General features: G+C 35.8%; 1 protein-coding gene across 1 annotated transcript; it reads left to right on the top strand.

The window, feature by feature from the left end:
* The first annotated feature begins 11,982 nt into the window (after positions 1-11,982).
* LOC110719575 (60S ribosomal protein L32-1-like) lies at positions 11,983-13,600 on the top strand. Its single transcript, XM_021898539.1, has 3 exons — positions 11,983-12,206; positions 13,186-13,367; positions 13,471-13,600. The coding sequence occupies exons 1-3, from the start codon at positions 12,117-12,119 to the stop codon at positions 13,598-13,600; spliced, it is 402 nt and encodes a 133-aa protein (XP_021754231.1). The 5' UTR covers positions 11,983-12,116.
* The last annotated feature ends 6,969 nt before the right edge of the window (positions 13,601-20,569 follow it).

The raw sequence follows: 20,569 nt of genomic DNA, 5'->3' as shown, positions 1-20,569 counted from the left end.
ACACATGGCAGGACCTGAATGGTCCACATGTCAAATGATGATTGGCTGGGGAAAATCCCCTAATCATTTGCCCCTCACAGGTGGCACGTGACTGGTCACATGTCACCTGTGACAGGTGTCGGCCTATAACAGGCGACGGCCTGCTACAGATGTCTCCCTATAACGGGCCGAGCGGTTTTCCGCTAATTTTTTGAATTTGGAAGCGACCCTTTGCATTCTCCTTTTGCCCTATATAAAGGCATGTTGACCAAGTCTTTTGTTCACATTTGCGAACTTTTCAAGAGAACTCTCGGACCCCTGAACTTGAGCTCTGACACTTTGCAACTTTTGACCTGCCGATTATTTCTGACAGGCCGACTGCTTTTGTTAGGGGCCTGTTTGATCAAGCTCTCCTTCAGAACTTAAGTTTCAGGTAACCGTCTGTTCCTTTATCCTTTTCTGTTTTGCTTTTTCACTTTTTCCTTTTCTTTTTGAAAATGAGGCCTCAAAAGCATCCGGCACGACCTAGGTTAGCAATCAGCCGGTCATCGGGGACAGCTGAGTCTAGGATTAGGGGTGCCATCTGCCCTGCGGTACTTCAAACTTTGCGCAAGTCCTGGAATCCAACTGTCTTTGTATCTATGCAGGACAGTATGGCAAGAACAAAAAAGACAAAGAGGATTGAAAACTCTAACGGCTCCTCTTTCCGAGTTCAGATTAGTGAGCTGTCGGACCAGCCGCCTGATACCGCAGGGAGCCAAGGTGGCCCTTCTTCCGAGAGCTCTGAGGAGGGAGCTAAGGTAGCCCCTTCCCACTTCATTGTTGACCTGGCCAGTCAGCAGATGACCCCTGATGAAGAAGAGGGGTCGGCCCCCTCAAGGAGAGGGGAGGAGTCGGACTCTTCTGATAGTGAGTCTGACTCTAGTTCTTCAAGCCGCCTCTCTCTAGACTCAAAGGAAAAGCATTCTCGCTTGCATGAGGCGAGACTTTCTCATGCGGCTGATAAGGGGGACGACTGGTCGGAACCATCCGCCCCTCATAGGGAGTTTAATACTCCTTACTACTGTCATGTCCCAAAGGGCAGAATCAAGGCCATGAGGGAACGAATAGCCACTTTCTTATCGGACCATGTGATGGGTCCTGATTTCCAAGTTTTTGTGCCGGATGCTGAAGATGTCGTCACCTGGCCAGCTGGAGCCAGCTATGGGGACGCCTACTTTGGCTGTTATGAGGCGGCCATTAAGGCTGGCTTGCGATTTCCCTTGCATCCGACCGTTCAACAAATCCTCGATGGATACGAGGTGGGGCTATGGTAGTTAGCCCCGAAATCCTGGTTCAACATCCTTGGCTATGTAGCCGGATGTGAAATGCATGGGGTGGAGCCGAATTTTGAGGAGTTCACCCACATGAACTATCTTAGCCGGACCCCCAAAGCAAGCGGTACCGACTGGTATCAAATTACGAGCCACAAAGGCTATCTGATGACGAGGGGCAAAGAAAATAAATGGAAGGATTGGAGAAACACCTTCCTCATCATTGCCAGCCTTGACAAGCTACTGAACAAGCGCTACAATAGGTGGAATAGAGATTCACCTCTTCTAGCAGGCGGTCGCAGCATGTCGCTTGTTCCCCTCAAGGCCAGGGAAGAGATCCTAGACCGAGGGCTTTTCAAAGTAGAGATTAGGGCAAAATCTGCTACGGGGGATCGAGAACAGGTGTCCTTACACTGCGTCCCCAAATTCAAGTGGCTCTATGATGAGTACTTACTGGCCGCCTGCGGCCTTAGCAGTCGGTCCTCTAGAGGTAGCCGGCCTCTTGAGCATATGTACGCATCTATTGCTTTGCTTTCGAATTTTTTCTAACTCTTTGCGGTTCTTATTTTCAGCTGAAGCTATGGACCACATCTCTGCGTCAAAGAAGGCGGCCGCCTTGCTGCGGACCTCTATCATGCAACAGAAGCGGACCTCTTTTGATTCTCCTGCCAAGGAGACGCCCATAGTGAGTTTCGAGCCTTCCAACTTGTCTTGAAAAACTGCTTTAATCAGTATTGACCATTTCATATTTTTCGCAGGCGAGCACTTCCAAACCCTCTTCTTCCCAGCAGCCGGATGCGAAGGCTCGCAAACTGGCGATTAGGAGCTCTGCTGGCTCTGCCAGGAAGCAGTCGGCTGACAAGCAGCCGATCACCCCACAAAGTGTGGGGAAACCATCACAAGTCCTTAGGGACAGTCGGCCGCCAAGAAGTATAAACTGCTCTGCTAGACTTAACTTATTTCTTCATCGCTTTCTTCATGTTTTTGATGTTTCTCTTTTTTAGATGCAGGCGGCCCTCAAGAACCAGACTTGGTCTTTTTCATATATATATATATATATATATATAAATATATATATATATATACACTATACAAAAAACACAAACATGTGAATATTATTTATCTACACTTTTTCATGGTGTGAATTTTTTTCAGGTTTAATTCGTTGATTAACAAAAAATATTGGAAATAATGTAAGTATATCAAGGCTTTCTGATGGTAAACAAAATAAATTGATTGTTATTCATTATTTTATAAGATGTATGTTTTGTTTTATTTTACCTAATCTAATTATGTTACTTATCGTATTAAATTTTGTTAAACAACTTAATTGTAACTTAATATAATTATTCTGTATTTGAAGGGATTATGTCCATGCGCCAATTGAAAGAAATTTCTTCAAGCACTTATAAATCCAAAAGAGAAATATGTGGATTGGAAAAGTAAGGACTTGTTCTCTTCCGCTTATTTTCAGTTCAGTTTAGTTCCTAATTTCCTTTTCTCATAAAATATTCAGTTCAGTTCAGTTCAGCTTCAATCAGTTCACTTTAGTTCAGTAAATCAGAACAAGCCCTTAGTCAACTATAATGTTACAAAAGTAGGGAAAAAAATTTAAAGATTGTAAAAGATGTCTCTGATAATTTTGATTTTTTATGTATTATAGTTTTTGGTAGAATATCTATATTATTATTGTAAAAAATCATTGTAGTAGTGTATACATATAACTCTATTATTAAGGATATATGATAATGAAATTTCATTCTAAAGATTTAATTTTATTCAATTAGATTAATTTTAGTATTGCAACACTCTTGGTAGTATATATATATATATATAATTTACTATTACTCCCACCGTTTTTATTTTAACCTTGTAGTTTTGGGTTTACTTTATTAATTTTTCATTATATAAAGTTGATACGGAGTAAAAGAGTAATGGTGGTCCAAGTTATTGTTTGTGAAAGAAAAATAACGATTCTATAACTATATATGTATAGTGGAACAACGTGTTTTCGTTTATACAAATGAATCATAGGTTAATATTCTAATTTTCATATACTTATAATTTTCATATAACTAATATTAAGTAAATTAAAGTCGCATTATAAGTTGCATAAAAATAAAACAAATTATCCGTTTTCTAACAAGCAAAATAATAAAAAAATTATAGGGTTAAATTAAGAAAATAATTTTCTCATGAGATTTATGTATAAAAAATCGTGCATCGCATGGGCTTCCATCTAGTTATTACTAAAATAAAATGTTGCTAACGTCATGTCCATATGTCACTCACATAATAAATTATTTCCCGCTTAAATGCAAGGATGATGTCATCTTTCTTTCTTTTTTCATTTTTCTTTTTTTTCTTTTTTTTATTTGTTTTTTTATGGAGCTACCATATTTAACAATTTTTAACTTTGAATATTAGAAGCTTCTACATTACAATTACAACCTATCAATTTATCTTTAAAAAATGAAACAATTGTAATAGCACACTAATGAATGGACTCCTACATTGAAATATGAATTAGGCGACGTTCAACAGGTATTATATCATAATTTTGATGAAAATCTAAAACTATAAAATTACAAATATTTTTTTACAAGGTGCATAATTCTTATTTATATATATCTATTTTTTTTATGTACAAATTATAAAAATAGATTTTATATAAACCGTGCATCGCACGGGTTCTAACCTAGTCTATCTAACAAACAAAAGTGATGTTTTAAAGTAATTTCTTTAACATCAATAATATAAATCAGTTTTATCATGGAGTATTACTTTTTTTGGCAAAATCTAATATTACTCCATTTATCAAATAATTAAATGAATAATATTTTAGGTAAATGTGTATGGAAAATTATGAACACAAAAAGAGGAATATTTTTGTCATAAAGATAATATAAAAGATTTGGAATAATATTATAATTGTATCAAATATTTAAATAAAAAAATATATTGGTTAAAAATGAAAGGGGAGTTTTGGAGGGAAAAAATAGCACCAGGATATGACACGTGTCACTCCCGGTGTCTATTTTAGTATTAAGTTATTGATTCCGTACAACTTTAAAGCACCACCTATTAAAGTATTTGTGCAAAATAATATGTCATCGTTCGAAATGGGAAGAACATTCCAAGTAGGGTGAAACTAATGTGGTTTAAAACCGAACCAAACCGCAAATCAATCCAAATTAGTAATGTGGTTCAGTTTTTTTGTTAATATGGTTCGGTGCGGTTTGAGAAATAAAAAAATTGCGGTTTGGTTTCGGTTTTAGGATTTGAAAAACCGAAAATCAAATCGAAATATAGGCCCATGCCCCATATCTAAATTATAGGCCATTTTTTATTTTCAACCCTACTGTAAGGTAAAAAACAAGTAATGATGAGTCAAACCCAAAGTCTTACAAAGGACTCTGACAGGATCTAGTCGTATCACCTAATCAAAAGTACTTACCTAAATCCTCTAACTAAAGTAGATAGGGAAGTGGAGTCGAATCCACAGGGAAACAATGTTCTTTTACTCCTAATTAATTATTATAATCTAAATTATAGGGTAACCAATTTGTATTTGTATGAATTTAACTAATAATTAAACTAAGAAAAAGAATCAAAGGAATAATCAATAATAAAAAGCTCTAGGGTATAGGTTCACCAATAAATAATACTTCAGGGTAAATATAACAATCAATCATTAATGCATAAATTAACCAGATTATATAGGGTTGTCGCTACGTATTATAATCACATAATTAATCTACCGGTATTTAATCGCATCTCTCAAATCTTGACCTAACAATTTATAGACTAACATGTCTATTGAAACTAAGCCTAAACATCAATTCTCATCTCTCGAATCAATATTGCAAAACTCATACAATTAAACCTGCGCAAATCTAATTGCATAGCATTAAATCAATCAATAGGAAATTAATCAATAATAAATAATTAACAATAATAATTTACCCCTTCGTATTATTCATGGATCCCCATTAACCCTAGAATAAAATCTACTCACACATAATTAAATCTAAACTAAACAAAACAATTAAATTAAACATGATACAAACAATAATTAAAATAAGAAGAAGAATAATAGTATAAAAATAAAATAATAAATCTTGATATGATATGAAAAGTAGAAAAGAATACTAAACTAAAACTAAAAGAAAACTAAACTAAAGCTCAAAGAAAAGAAAACTAAAAGTAATTAAAATTAAATTTCCCCCAAACCCACCTACGTACTAGCACTACCAATGGTGAGCTAAAATTTACTCATGGGAATTTTGGGTGGGCATAAAATTTGCTCATGCATTACAATGGTGAGCAAATGAGAAAAAGCCAAAAATGATCATGAGCATTTCTGAAAATGCCCAAGACTTGAGCATTTTTTAAGATGAATAGTGCTCTGATGGGCCCCACAATTTGCAATGGGTATATTTTTTGTAATGCAAATTCTGAAATAAATATTTATTAAAAAAAAAAATTACCAACGATCATAAAATTTAATTCTCTATAAATAGACATGCATTTTGGTATAATTTCAGAAATACCATAAATCCTTCATATTATTTATTTTAACAATAAAAACGACACAAATAAAAAAAAAATTAAGTTACACAAATTTAGACTAGTTTTTATTTATTTGGAGTAATATTGTTAAAATATAAATGAAATTAATAAATAAAGAAGTGTTGTGTAGGAGAGAGAAAGTAATGGTGGGGTATTGAAAAAGTAAGAGAGAGACAGTAGTGGGCAAGCATTTTTTTTGCTCACCATTGGGAGAGAAATTGTGAAAAAAATTTGCCCATAGACAAAACAGATTTGTTGAGAGAGAAAGTGGGTAGAGAGATAGTAGGTGGGCATTTTTTTTTCTCACCATTGAGAGTGGTCTTATATAACCAGCAAAAGGGGTTTTACAAATCCCACAACTTCTCAAACTCCCAAGAAAACCAAAGCCCACTTTATAAACCAATCAACAACCTAAACCCAAAATCAGCAAGCCCAAGAAAGAAAATAGCCCAACTATTGAAGCAGCACACATCCGCCCGACCGGGCCAGGCCTCGCCCGGTCAGGCCCGGCTATCTGGCAGCGAGCTGGGCTTCTTCACGCGCGGGCTTGAGTGTTCTCCTTGGTATTGGAGTTCTCTAGCTTTGAGCCCAATCTCCTCTTTTAGACTTAACTTGATCATGATATTAATTTAGACCTTTTCACTTAATCGAGCCTTTAACCACCAAATTAAATTCCTCTAACTCTGTCTTGTGCTTAAAAATATTTGGTCATAAAATACGATCAAACTCTAATGTCTTTGTAGTGGCTCAATAAACTCGAAAATTATTATAATTCTGCAAATTCCTACAAAATAATACCAACTCTAGCTACAAAAACACTAGAAAACGTATATTAGTAATAAAAATATCTCCGTAGAGCTCAAATAAGTACAAATATGACCGTGGGACGGGGAATAAAAATATATATAAAAAGACTCATCAGACTCCAATAATGACAATGTCCAAGAGGCCCATTACCTATGACCACAAAAGACAACCCCAGTATATAGCCCATTATACATGAGTCCTTTACAAATAGTCTATTAAACGTAGCCTATTATTCACATCTCAACCAAATTGTCATGTTAAAAATAGGACATAATTATTCATCATGTAAACAATCTGAATTGACTGAAAATCGATCATCTTTTCAATATGTGGTTGCACTTCATATCTTTACTAATGATCACGTTGCTGGTGTTATCAACGAAGGAATAGTCGTTAAAGAAAAGAGTTTGGATTTCTTGAACAAGTTCATCAATGTTTCCACTTGAATTTGGGGATGACATAGTCAGTAACCTATTTTGATTAACAACAGTAAACAAGTTGATGGAATACACACTTCTTGCCTTAACCACTTACACGCTTCTTAATCACATTTATATTTGGTGTCACTGAGTTCGAGTGTATCAGAAAAAGGTCTTCCACATTTCCAGATTTGACAACAACACAGGCACGAGACAACAATGGAGAGGAAATAACTAGAGCAGCAAAAACCTATTCATATGAAGATGTCAAGAAATATAAAACCAAATACCCAAATAAACCTATAGCAGCATAAACATAATGATATACGACATAATTTATAAGGATTAAGAGGATGCTCTCGTTTAGATAGAAGTACCTCGGACAAAATGGCCAAGTATGCACAGCATTGACTACGTAGAAAACGCTTAATTGACCCTTTGGACTTAGATTCTACACCAATTCCACCCGGAAATAACACTACCTCAACCTGGTAAGGTAAGATTGGGTTAGGGGTAAGACATTATTGTTTGTATAATGACAAATGTTAAAATAAACAACAATAACAACACATGTAATAAACCGACAATGACAAAAAGAATGAGGGACCTGCTGCACAAGGAAAGTCCATTGAATTAACCGACCTTATAACCTAAGGCAGAACAACAGAAGTTAGCCTTTGTTATCTGAACTTCATCAATGATTGCAAATGCACACTAACCCATGACGTAATTTTTTGTAGTGTGTATACAGCTTCAACCGATATCCACCTAATTACACCAAAGATGTCAATTAATATCTGTCACATATACTAACTTAAACAAGAAACCAAAAAACATGTTTTAGAATTGATGAATCAGTGTAAACCATACCCCTTCACATACCTCTTCAAGTTATCCATTCTAAAGCATTATGGGTCAACAGTGTTCAGCAAGCTCATCTTGTCTTTACCATGTGATAAGATTGTCTTCTCCCCAGTACACTCTTCATGGCAGCTGAAATCTGCCCCTACATACCTCATATTCCTTGTGTTATACCTCTGATGCTTACTATTGGGGGTTCGTTTTCATGCACCCTTACTCCTATAACAAACACTAAAACTACCCAATCTCTCAACCTGTACAAGTGTACATAGGTGAAAATTGCATATTAAAACAGTAGTTGTAGTTTTTTAATCTCAACATAAAGTTTGCCACCACCTTCATTGACCCCTGAGGCCCATTTGTGTCCCTTGCCTCCGTAGGATGCTTTTCACCGTATGCCACATCCAAAGTCTTATAAACAAACCTCAAATCAATACAACAAACAAATTTGATAATTAATTGCAAGTACAATAGCTAGAATCTTACCCCCAAGCTGTCCAAAGTCACCCCCATTTGGGAGACGATCTTCTCGAATTGCCATACGTATCTCTTTCATGTTCTAAACCTCCAACCTCGAGAAACACCCCCACTATACAGGATGTTTATTTAATCGATCAAGATACATAACCTGTTTACAACCAGAGATCTCTATTAAAATGGTTACTCCAACCCAAACAAACTTACCAAGCCACTAAAAAGTCATATACCATAATAAAGATGAGGCAACCAACACATCCACTAGAAAAGCAAGATGAGTAAAACCATTGAGCAAACATCGCTACACTATCCATGAGCTTCTTTAACACAAGGCTACACCAATGACATTCAGCAGCTTTGGAAGCACACGTTAATGATGGCACCAGATCAGCGTCCAACCTCGACGACTGATTAGGGCATAACAACATCTCAAGCGACAACAACAAGAAAATTGTCTTGAACTCATCCGACTGATCTTCCTCCCATTTTCCCTCGACCCGACCAATTAGTTTAGCATTAACTGGAATGCCCTCAAATATGTACTCACGACCAGTTTTAATGGACTTATTATTCCAGGATTTACCATAAGTCTCCATAATTTTTTTTACCTTTTCTGACATTTTATTGTCCAATGTACGGTATGTCGGGACAGGCAGTCCGCCATTAGGAATACATAAGACCCAATGAACCTGATTTTGCGAAAGCCTAAAAACTCTCCCGTCTTGGCTAATAAGAGTACAATTAAAGGGATCAATTCGAGTCATCAGCCAGTATGCCAACTATCTGGGAGGTTCATATCACCTCCAATTTTTAACAGCCCAGCAAACCCCATTTCACTGACCCATCGCTTACGTTGCTCGTCGAATTTTTTGCATATTCTACCAAACGACTCTATCCGACAACTTGTATTAGCTGGCTGTAATAGATATGCATCACATCAAAGGAAAACAATTCCATAAAAGCTAAGCATTTCAGAAATTTCAGCCTACTTGTAGCCTACAACAGGTCAACCACATCATAACATACTAATAATGAAAATTCATATTCAGAACTTACCCTAAATCGAGCCTTCAAATGTTGTACCAACACTTCACCTTTCCTTTTCACTTCCCTACCAACATTTAAGGAGTCATCCTACAGGAACATGACACTACGTTAACCAATTTAATGATCATAAATACAACTATGCAACAAACAACACTTATAATTACCTTGAATATCTCCGGATAAAGCTTCTTCATGTGACCCGATCCTCCATCATGACAAAATCAATTTTGATTTTATTTACTTACTTACAAACATTACCTCGCTTAATTGACAGGGACGTGAATATATCAGTATATATTGTAGTATAAGTTGCATAATCTACCCAGAAACAAATCCATTTCTGCACATTTTTCGCTTCCGGTTCGAATTCCCCCGTGAATCCATTCTTGGAAAGAAATTCCTTTCCACAATAATCATTCCAACTACAAATTATATCAATACACTATCAAGTCATTCCCATGTACTGCCATACTTCATTTCAACCTAACTCACTACCACCTGTTAATGCACTATTCATTTACACCTTCAACGTGCAATTAAATCCATATCAACCTAGCTTCAACAAACCAAATTTTAAATCCATAGCAATTCAATTCACTATGCAAGATACTTATCCATTCAATTATCAACCTTCAACAAACCAAATTTTAAATCCATAGCAATTCAATTCATTACGCCATTCAATTTATCCATTCACTAATCAACCTTCAACATACCAAATTTTAAATCCATAGCATTTCAATTCACTATGCAAGCAATTTATCCATTCACTTTATCAACAACAATCCTGGGCACAATCAAATAACTAAACTATCAACATACTATTTCAATCCCAATTGCAACCATGCTCACTGCGAACTAAGTGTTGCTATGGAATTCCTTTTCACCATCATTGCGCATTTTAACCCATAGCAATTACACCATCAATTAAAATCATTTAATTACATATCAATTACATTAAATATGACTGAGATAAACTAAATCGTGTCACATAAACAATTCAATCCACAATCAAACCTAAACACCGGATTAATAGGTTATAATAGAGGATACGACACATACCTTCCGAAACCCTAGCCCCCCTCCTCAATCTCCTCTTCGGCATCTTGAATTGATTTTTTTTAGTACTGCAATCTCCACCTGACCTCCTCACACCTTTATGTTCGGTACTGCAAATCGACTCCACAACATTTAGCAATTGAATTCGCGTCAATTCTTCACGAAGTTAGTGTTAGGTCCATTGCCAGGAGCTGAAGTTGGATGAGGAATGGTGAAGTTGGAAGGGGAAATTACCAACAGGGTCATAATAATTTCGAACGGGTTCAACATATGGGGTCTACGGACGTTAGTTTGGTAAGAATTGACGTCGCTACTCTTCAGTTAAGGAAACAATTGTTATTGACGAATTTACCCTTACTATACCTGGCAAAATGACGCGGATGACCCCATATAAACGGGCGCTGTTAATATGGCATATTAACAGGTATTTTCTCGGGGGAGATGTAGTGGGGAAGGATGTAGGGTGATACAGTGGGGAGGGGGTGTAGGGAATTCTACGTACAATAGAGTGTAGGTAAAAATTTGTATAATAATTCTAAACTATGATAAAAAGCCCATAACTTAAAATGTTCTAGGTTTATAGTTCAGGCCCATACATTAGCCCACTGCTAAAAAATTATGGTTTTAGTCTTATAATCACTTCCCTTCTTCGTCTTCTTCACTTATCACTCTGCGCCACTTTTCTCTCTCCTCTACTTCAATCTCAGGTTTCTCTCTCTTCTTTCTTCTCAATTTCATGTCAGATTCTTCGTTTATGCTTAGTTTTTGTAGTCGTTGTTGTATTTGTTGATTAAATTTGGTTTTCATTCTTTTAAATTCCTGTTTAAATAAAGAAAAATCCCTTCTTTTTTATTCGAATTTTCTGTGTTGCCTTGAATATTATAATTGAAGATTAAGTTGTAGATTTTTTGTTAAAATTTATGGGATTTGTAGAATAACCCTTTTATTGAGTGTTTGACCCGATTGTTATATTTTTGCAATTTACGAACTTTATTTGTTGTTTCAACCAGATTTAAAGCTAATTTTTTTTTAAAAAATTAATGCGATTTATAGACTACCCTTTTATTTGAGAGATTGACCTAATTGTTATTATATTTTTGCAATTTGCGAATATCAGTTGTTGTTTCAACAAAATTAAAGCTACTTTCAGTTTAAAATTATGGCTTAATTTATCTAAAAATATTTTGTGGTCTATGTTTAGACAATCTGGAATAATTGATTGTAATTAGTACAATCTTGCAAATTAATGACTATATAATAAGGTTGCATTTTTATTTCAAGTCTTCGAGCTTCATTGTTGGTTTATGGTATGCTATGAGCGTGTTATAGATTTCGAGTAATCCACCTTCGTTTGTTGCTACCAATAAGTTTTCAGAATAATCATATACAGTTATACTCTTGTTGAATGTTAAGTGTAACGGTTGTTGTTAATTGAATGTATATAATGTAGGCAGTAATTGAATGTATAGTGCAACTATTATATGAAAATATACCTGGATTAAATTTATGAAATGTTGATGTATACACTCGTATCAATACTAATTTGTTTGTATATTTTTGGTTAATTTTGTAGAAATAAGCAATGGCGGTTCCCAAGCTTGATAAGAAGATAGTGAAGAAGAGGTTCAAGCAGTTCAAGAGACCCCAATCTGACCGAAAGATCTGTGTGAAGGTATAATATTTGCAACAAATTTATTTTTTTGGGATTTTAATGTTGTTTTTAGTCAATTTCTATGTGAAAATGGTAGTTTTTATGCTGAGTGGTATAATTGTTGAGACGAAGTTCATATGAGTTGGTTGATTAATTAATAGGCTAGGAAGATTACAAGATATAATTTGTTTGGCTGGTTTCTTAATTATTCATAGGCTAGGAAGATTACAAGATACAATGTGTTTGGCATAGATTAGTGTATTGATGATCTAATTTGGGAAGTTTTAGTTAGTTATAGTGGCGTAAGGTATATTACTGATGAGTTATGACCTATGAGTGGTACATGGTATATAACTAATGAATTATGACCTATGAGTGGTATATAATGATGAATGGCAAGACGACGGATTGAATCAGAGGCACCCTGTTTGATTTATTTTGTGTTGTAGACTTGTAACTGGTCTCTTGTATCCTAATATGGTATGATAATATATACTCTGTAATACTCGCAGTTAAATCTGTATCACGAGCTAGTAAATAAGATGGCATCCTTGTTCTGATATTCATGTATTAAGCTTGTACCTCAGTATTCATTTATGACTTGGCCTAATGTTGAAGTCTAAATTTTCTTATTTTTCCTATAAAGTGGGTTGGTGTTTTATTATCCATGTCTACCAGTCTATCCAATTGATTGAATTTTTTGGTAGGTTGTGCATGTTTTGACTTGTGATGTTTTTATACAAAAATTTAAGGTGTGTATTGCAGTTTTTTTTTACTATGTTTGGTATGAACTTGAAGTTAAAACATAAAACTAATTGTAATGTGAAGTTGATAGAGCCTTGTTAGGTTGATAATATTTTTTCTTGTAGGGGTTGTTTGCCTGTTTCTTCTGAGGCCAGTAATATTGCTACTGTATAAAAAAAAACCCTAGCTTTTGCCATTTGACTATGGAGTTGTGTTATCAATTTTGTCTCTTAGTTAATCTGAATGTACCTTGCAGACTAACTGGCGTAGGCCAAAGGGTATTGATTCGCGAGTGAGGAGAAAGTTCAAGGGAGTCACTTTTATGCCAAACATTGGTTATGGGTCTGACAAGAAGACACGTCACTTCCTCCCCAATGGCTTTAAGAAGTTTGTTGTGCATAACGTCGGTGACCTTGAACTTCTGATGATGCACAACAGGTAACAGATTTCCCATTATATTCTTTGATCCCTTTTGCTTTCACAATGTTACCTTGTTCTCTCTTTCATGTATTTGTTGACTGGTATACGTTGCCTATTTCAAGACTTACTGTGCTGAGATTGCTCCCAATATCTCAACCAAAAAGAGAAAAGACATTGTCGAGCGTGCTGCACAACTTGACGTTGTTGTCACCAACAAGCTTGCAAGGTTGAGAATCCAGGAAGATGAGTGATCATGGAATCCAAAAGTTTTGTTTACAATAGATCAAGAGGTCTGGGCTTTAAATATTAGGCAAGAACTTAGAAATCATTTTATGATTGTATTTTCTTGTTTTAATTTCGCTGTAGTTCATGTTTCTGACTCGTTTTTTGGAAACTAGAGATTTATTTTGTTGTATTGGGAGCCCAATGTGTTTAACAGGGACGAGATTTTGGATAGTTTTAAAAATTGGACTAAATCAAGTTTAGGAAATACCAACTATTATTCTAGGGGATTTTAATCAAGTACTCTTATCGTGAAAAAAAGCTGGTAAATATATAATGAATATTAGAGGAGCGAACTATTTTGATGAATGCAAAGGTATAAATGCTTTATATGATATCAACTTCCGGGGGATGATGATGTACACTTGGACTAATGGTTGAGAAGGGGATGATCGACGAAGGATATGCAAACACAAGCTGGGCAAAGTTGTTACCTCATGCTACCATGGATCACCATCCTAATCAATTTTCTGGTTACGCTCCAGTTATTTAAATCTGAACCCAGGAAAGACAATATAAAAGTGGAATTACAAAATTGAGAGTTGGAGTGGCAACGTAGGATAGTGTCCAAAATGGAGTTTAAACAAAAGAAAGGAATGGAATGGGGAATGGGATAGTTTTGAGAAAGACCTGGTGGATGCCTCTCTTGCATTGGAAGAGGAAGGAAATGATGAGGAATGATGAGACTTCATTAAAATCAGATTTTGTTGAATTAGCCATTTTAGTAAAAGCTAATTTCATGAAACTACCCAAAATCCTTTGAATCAAGAAAATCAAATTCCGAAACTTAATCATCCATGTCCAACCTAAATAGAAAAAAAAATAAAACAAATCCCAAAAACCAATTATATTCGAGGATGATGGGCAATGGAGAATGAAAATTGGAAATTGGAAGAATGAACGAGAGATTTGAGTGAAGAATCTATGGAATTGCATATCGTCCTAACAATATTAACACAAAACACTCGAAATGTTATGTGAGGCCTACATAATTATAAAAGCTTGTTGATACCAATGCAGAGGTTGTAACTAGAATTACATATAGTTTGGGAAATATAAATATGTGATATGTGGATTAACACTAGTTAGCAGTCCTTGAAACCTGGCACCCCTTGCTTGTGCTAGGCCTTGGCCATTGCTTCACCATGCAACTAACTTCAAAGCTTCAAGCGTGCACTAATAAGCATGAAGACTTGCGGAGATCATCTAAATTCCTAATTTTGACATGCTCTTTATATATATACCTCTCATCTCAGTAATTTACTACTTTAGCACAAATACATATTTTCTAAACACTTACAACAATACAACCACTAATCGTGTACTAAAATTACCTTTTAAAAATTCAAAGGTTTTTTAAGAATATAATGAACTAGCAAGCTAGAAAAAATTATGGTGAGTACTCTTCATTTAATATATATAAAAATCAAACCTTTTGTCAATTTGAATTCTACTCCTATTATTATTGAATCATTTAAAATTCAATAATTTCTTTGCTCCCTTAATATTGCAACATTTGTAATTTTTATACTATTCACATTTTACTCTTTGACACCAATAAGGTTTTGGCCTAGTGTTTTTAAGATTGAAGACTTGTATACAATATGCCACAGATTCACCCACCGTAGTTTGTATTGCTCTTGTAGCTCGTTCGCACAAAAATACTATACTACTCTTTAGCCACATATTATAATTTATAAGTAATAAAAAGAATATAACTAATGTGAACCTTTTGCATTTGAGGATGATGGGCAATGGAGAACAAAAATTGGAAATTGGAAGAATGAGCAAGAGGTTTGAGTGATGAATCTATGGAATGTTAGGTATTGTTAGGTTTTACAGTGAATACAATCAAGCAAAATACTTAAGTAAGTGTGGGAACAAAACCTAGATAATATGATTACAATAACAATGTTATGTAATTAAATCAAACACAAAAAAGGTGTTACAATCAAGTATTAATATATCTAAGTAATTTACAGAAAAATTACTAAGACTACACTAATTGTGAAGATAATCAAACTTGCCTCAACTCCAAGCTGAAACAACACCGCATGAACATGAGAATTGCAATGCCCCTTGAGACTACGATCTTGATACACTGTCAAAGGCGTGTGAACACTTTCCTAAAGAGATTAATTTCCCCCACACGGTGCTTGGGTTAATCCGGAAATTCTCTTTGAGATACAATTAACAACCCTTTTCGTTCTTAGCACAAAGAATCGAAAAATAGATGAATGATTCACAAAAAAGGCTAAAAATCAAGAGGATTTCTCACAAAAGTTTGCAAGAAGTTTGAGAGAAATTATGGAGAATACTTAGGGAGAGAATGAAGGTATAATGTTCTGTATCTTTTTTTTTTGTAAAAAGCAAGTTCTATATAAAATAGACTCAACCGACGCAATAACCGCAAAACCGACAAGAAGCGCGGGCGCGCCACCACAGCAGCGCGGGCGCGCCTCCTTCTTTGCCCAAATTCTTCAGATTTTTCCAAAATGGTCCACGGTTTAGGCGCGTTCAAGACGCGGGTGCGCCTCCGAAATCCGACAGATTTTCCAGAGACGTGCGCGGTTTTAAAGGCGCGATCTCTGCGTGGTCGCGCCTATAATGCGCGAGCGCTTCTTCATGGTCGCGAGCGCGCAACCATCAACACTCTAAATATCTATCAATCCTCCCCCATTTAGAGTGTTCCTTTAAACATTCTCCAATTCTATCAATTTAGCCACATGTCATGCATCAATGTCAATGTCCCTTCGGATTGAATTGACACCTAGTACAACACACTTAACGATGATCATATCCCATGATTTCCATATGGATTGAATCACGCGGATATATCCAACCATTCGAAGGTGAGGTACACATAAGACAAATAGAATTAATCATCACTTCACACCTTTAAACAGCCATGTGTCCGTATCTTTCATAAGTTCATCAAAGTCTATATGTCCATCTAGACTTCTTGAAGCGGCTAAAATTCGAACTTATATAGGTAGGTTCTCATATTCGTAAATGTGCCGTTGTGACAAGACACTTTCATTTAGAGCTTCTCAACTCTAAATCTTTGAGAACTTTGAATTGACGCTACCTTACACATCACAAGTACCATAGCAATATGGGTCATCAAATATTGCTAACAAACAACAAAATTGCAATTCAACCACATTGAATCTAAGACTTGATATTTCTTCAAGCGTTAGATTGGGTTTCACATGCAAATTTGTGTTTTTGGACATATACCCATTCCATTCAAAGAAAAAATAATGGAATGCCTTGGCATTGCTTTAGTAAAGCAATCCGCTATATTCAATTTTGTAGGAACATAGTCAAGACTTATGACCCCATCACTGATAAGGTCTTTCACCAGGCTATGCCTAAGTGAAATATGTCGAGACTTACCATTATACACTTGACTATAAGCTTTTATCAAAGCTGAATTTGAATCACAATGAATTTCCATCGGTGGCATTAGCTTAGACAACAAAGGCAACTCTAACATGAGATTCCTCAACCACTCAGCTTCCTTACTAGCTGAAGTAAGAGCAATAAACTCTGCTGCCATAGTGGAATCAGCAATGCAAGTTTGTTTCTTGGAAGACCAGGATATGGCACCTCCCCCAAACATGAATACCCAACCACTTACAGAAGAGTCATCCTCTTTGTAAGTAATCCAACTTGCATCCGAAAATCCTTCTAAAACCGAAGGAAAACCACTATAAGATAGACCATAGTCTAACGTACCCTTAAGGTACCTCAAGACCCTTCTAATTGCATGCCAATGCTGTGCACCCGGGTTACTAGTAAATCTACCAATTATCCTTGAATATTCCAATTGACAAACTGTTTTCCCTGAATTCTTAACCAATTTAACATTGGGTTCCATGGGGGTGCTCACGGGACACTTATCAAACATATTAAACCGTTTGATCATTTTCTCAATGTAATGAGATTGACTTAAGATAATCCTTCCATTGTCCCGAATGATCTTGATGCCCAAAATGACATCCGCCTCCCCCAAATCCTTCATCTGAAAAGATGAGGATAAGAATTCCTTGGTCAATTCTACTTGTTGTAGACTTGTACCAAAGATAAGCATATCATTAACATATAGACAAATGATGACACCATGACCTTTGTCATCAAATTTGCTATAAATACACTTATTGGATTGATTCACTTTGAATCCAAAGGACAGAATCGTGTCATCAAACTTCTGATGCCACTGATTAGGAGCTTGTTTAAGTCCATACAAAGACTTAACCAATTTACACACCTTATTTTCTTGTCCTTCCAAAATAAACCCTTCGGGTTGTTTCATATACACTTCTTCCTCTAGATCTCCATAAAGGAATGCTGTTTTGACATCCATTTGATGGATCACTAGATTATATACCGAATCCATTGCAATTAATAACCTTATCGAGGTAATTCTTGCAACCGGTGCATAAGTGTCCAAATCATCAACACCATGCTTTTGCCTAAAGCCTTGGATAACCAATCTGGCTTTAAATTTCAATATGGAGCCATCTGGTCTCCTTTTCCTAGTGAAGATCCACTTGCAACTAAGAGATTTGCAACCGGGAGGTAAATCCACTAAGACCCAAGTGTTATTTCCCATGATGGAGTCCCTCTCATCATTTATAGCTTCCTTCCTAAATGCACTATCTTGGGAAGATATTGCTTCACTATAAGTCTTTGGGTCACTATCCACATTGAAACATTATGGAGTAGTAGAACTAAGGATATCCCGAGAACCTTCAACTAGGTAGATTATAAAATCATCACCATAGTTCTTAGGTCTCCTATCCCTAGTACTCCTCCTAACTTGAGGAGTTTCAACCTTCTCTTCATCGAATGTTTCTTCATGAGGAGGTTCAAGTTGTACATCCAACTCTACTCTCTCCTTATCATTAGCACTTATTTGTAGATCTTTCGGTCTACTCATTGATGAAAATCGATTTTCATCAAAAATTGCATCTCTTGACTCTATAACCGAATGAACTGATATGTAGTCATTTTGTTCTATTACATAGAACCTATAGGTTTTTCTATGCTCAGCATAACCTATAAAAATGCATTCCAAGCCCCTTTCACCGAGCTTTCTTTTCTTGTTGTCGGGCACTCTCACGACTGCCCTACAACCCCAAACCTTGAGATACTTCAAGTTTGGCTTTCTTTTGTACCAAAGTTCATAAGGAGTAGATTATTTTCCCTTGGTGGGAACCCGGTTAAGAATGTGACATGCTGTCAACATTGCTTCACCCTAGAACCCTTCACTTTAACCAGAGTAAGATAACATGGAATTAACCATTTCTTCAAGGGTTCTGTTTTTCCTTTCAGCTACACCATTTGATTGTGGTGCATAACCAGCTGTAGTCTCATGAATTATACCCAAAGATTGGAAATAAGCTAGATTAAAGTATTCCCCTCCCTTATCAGTTCTCATTCTCTTAATAAATGAATCTACTTGCAATTCTACTTCTCTTTTATAAACATCAAACTTGGTTAAAGCTTCATCTTTGGAATGCAAAAGATACACATAACAAAACCTAGAATAATCATCAATAAATGTGACCATGTATCTTTTGTTTCCCAAAGAAGGAGTACTATGAAAATCACACAAGTCACTATGGATTAGTTCTAAAATGTTAGAACTTCTCTCAACTCTCTTAAATGGAGTTCTAGTGATCTTGTTCAACACGCAAGTAGAACACTTATTAGGAGATATATCACAACATGGAATCAATTTTTGTTTTGACATGAAAAGCATTTTATTATAATTCACATGTCCTAATCTAGAATTCCACAAGTCAAACATACTTAAATCAACATGATTATCATTGACATCAACATTCAAACATAAATCATCATTACAAACATACTTGTCTTTCAAAGAAAGTTTAAACAAACCATTATCCAAATAGCAACGACCTATTAATATTACACCCCTAGTAATTATGCATCTATTAGCTTCAAATACAAGCTTATAGCCAAGACTATTCAGGGAAGGCCCGGGTACAAGATTCCTACTAATTTCCGAAGCAGACAAAACATTCTTAAGAAGAATTGCAGTCCCCGAACTAAACACAAGCTCAATTTGCCCTCTTCCAAGGACCTTGATGGTAGTATTGTTCCCCATGTAGAGATCTTCTCCATCAACAACCTTTAGAAAGGTTTTGAACTAATGCTTACTCTTGCATACGTGCCTTGAAGCCCCCGAATCAATCCACCATGAGTCATCATCCTGCACAATAAAAATGTTAGGATCCGTTGCATTTAAATCCAAACCAGAATTAAACTCCACCTCATGAATAGGATTACCTTTGATGGATGGGTCCTTGCTAGTGTTAGCACGACCCTCCTTGGCTTTGTCCATCCTTTTCTTAAATGAAAAGCAATCCTTCTTGCGGTGTCCAACCTTACCGCATTCCCAACAAGCAAACTTGTTGTTGTTTGCTTGCTTTTTGGACTTACCCTTGGAAGAATTATTGTTCTTCCTCTTTCCACTAGTAGATGCACTAGCTCTCTCTTCATCTACCATATTAACGGTAGATGAGCTAGGATTTCCATCCTTAGCTCCTTCCATGGCACAAATCCCTTCTTCAATTTGAAGATGGGTGGCCTAACCGGACAAAGTCATGTCCTCCTTTTTATGTTTCAAGTCATGCTTCACATTTTTCCAACTAGGGGGTAATTTGTCTATTATGCTAGATACAACAAACTTACTCATTCATAGCAATACCAGGTTGTTCTAAGCTACCATAGATACGTTGCAACTCATGAAATTGATCCATTATGGATCAACCATCAATAAATTTATAACTATTAAAATTGCTAACTAAGAATTTCTTACTTGATGCATCTTCGGCCATGTATTTGTTTTCCAAAGGCTTCCAAAGCTCCTTTGTCGACTCAAAGTTTTTGGTAAACATCAAACA

The sequence above is a fragment of the Chenopodium quinoa genome, unplaced genomic scaffold (assembly GCF_001683475.1).
Source record: "Chenopodium quinoa cultivar QQ74 unplaced genomic scaffold, ASM168347v1, whole genome shotgun sequence".
Classification (NCBI taxonomy): Eukaryota; Viridiplantae; Streptophyta; class Magnoliopsida; order Caryophyllales; family Amaranthaceae; genus Chenopodium; species Chenopodium quinoa.
This window is presented reverse-complemented; position numbering and strand designations above follow the sequence as displayed.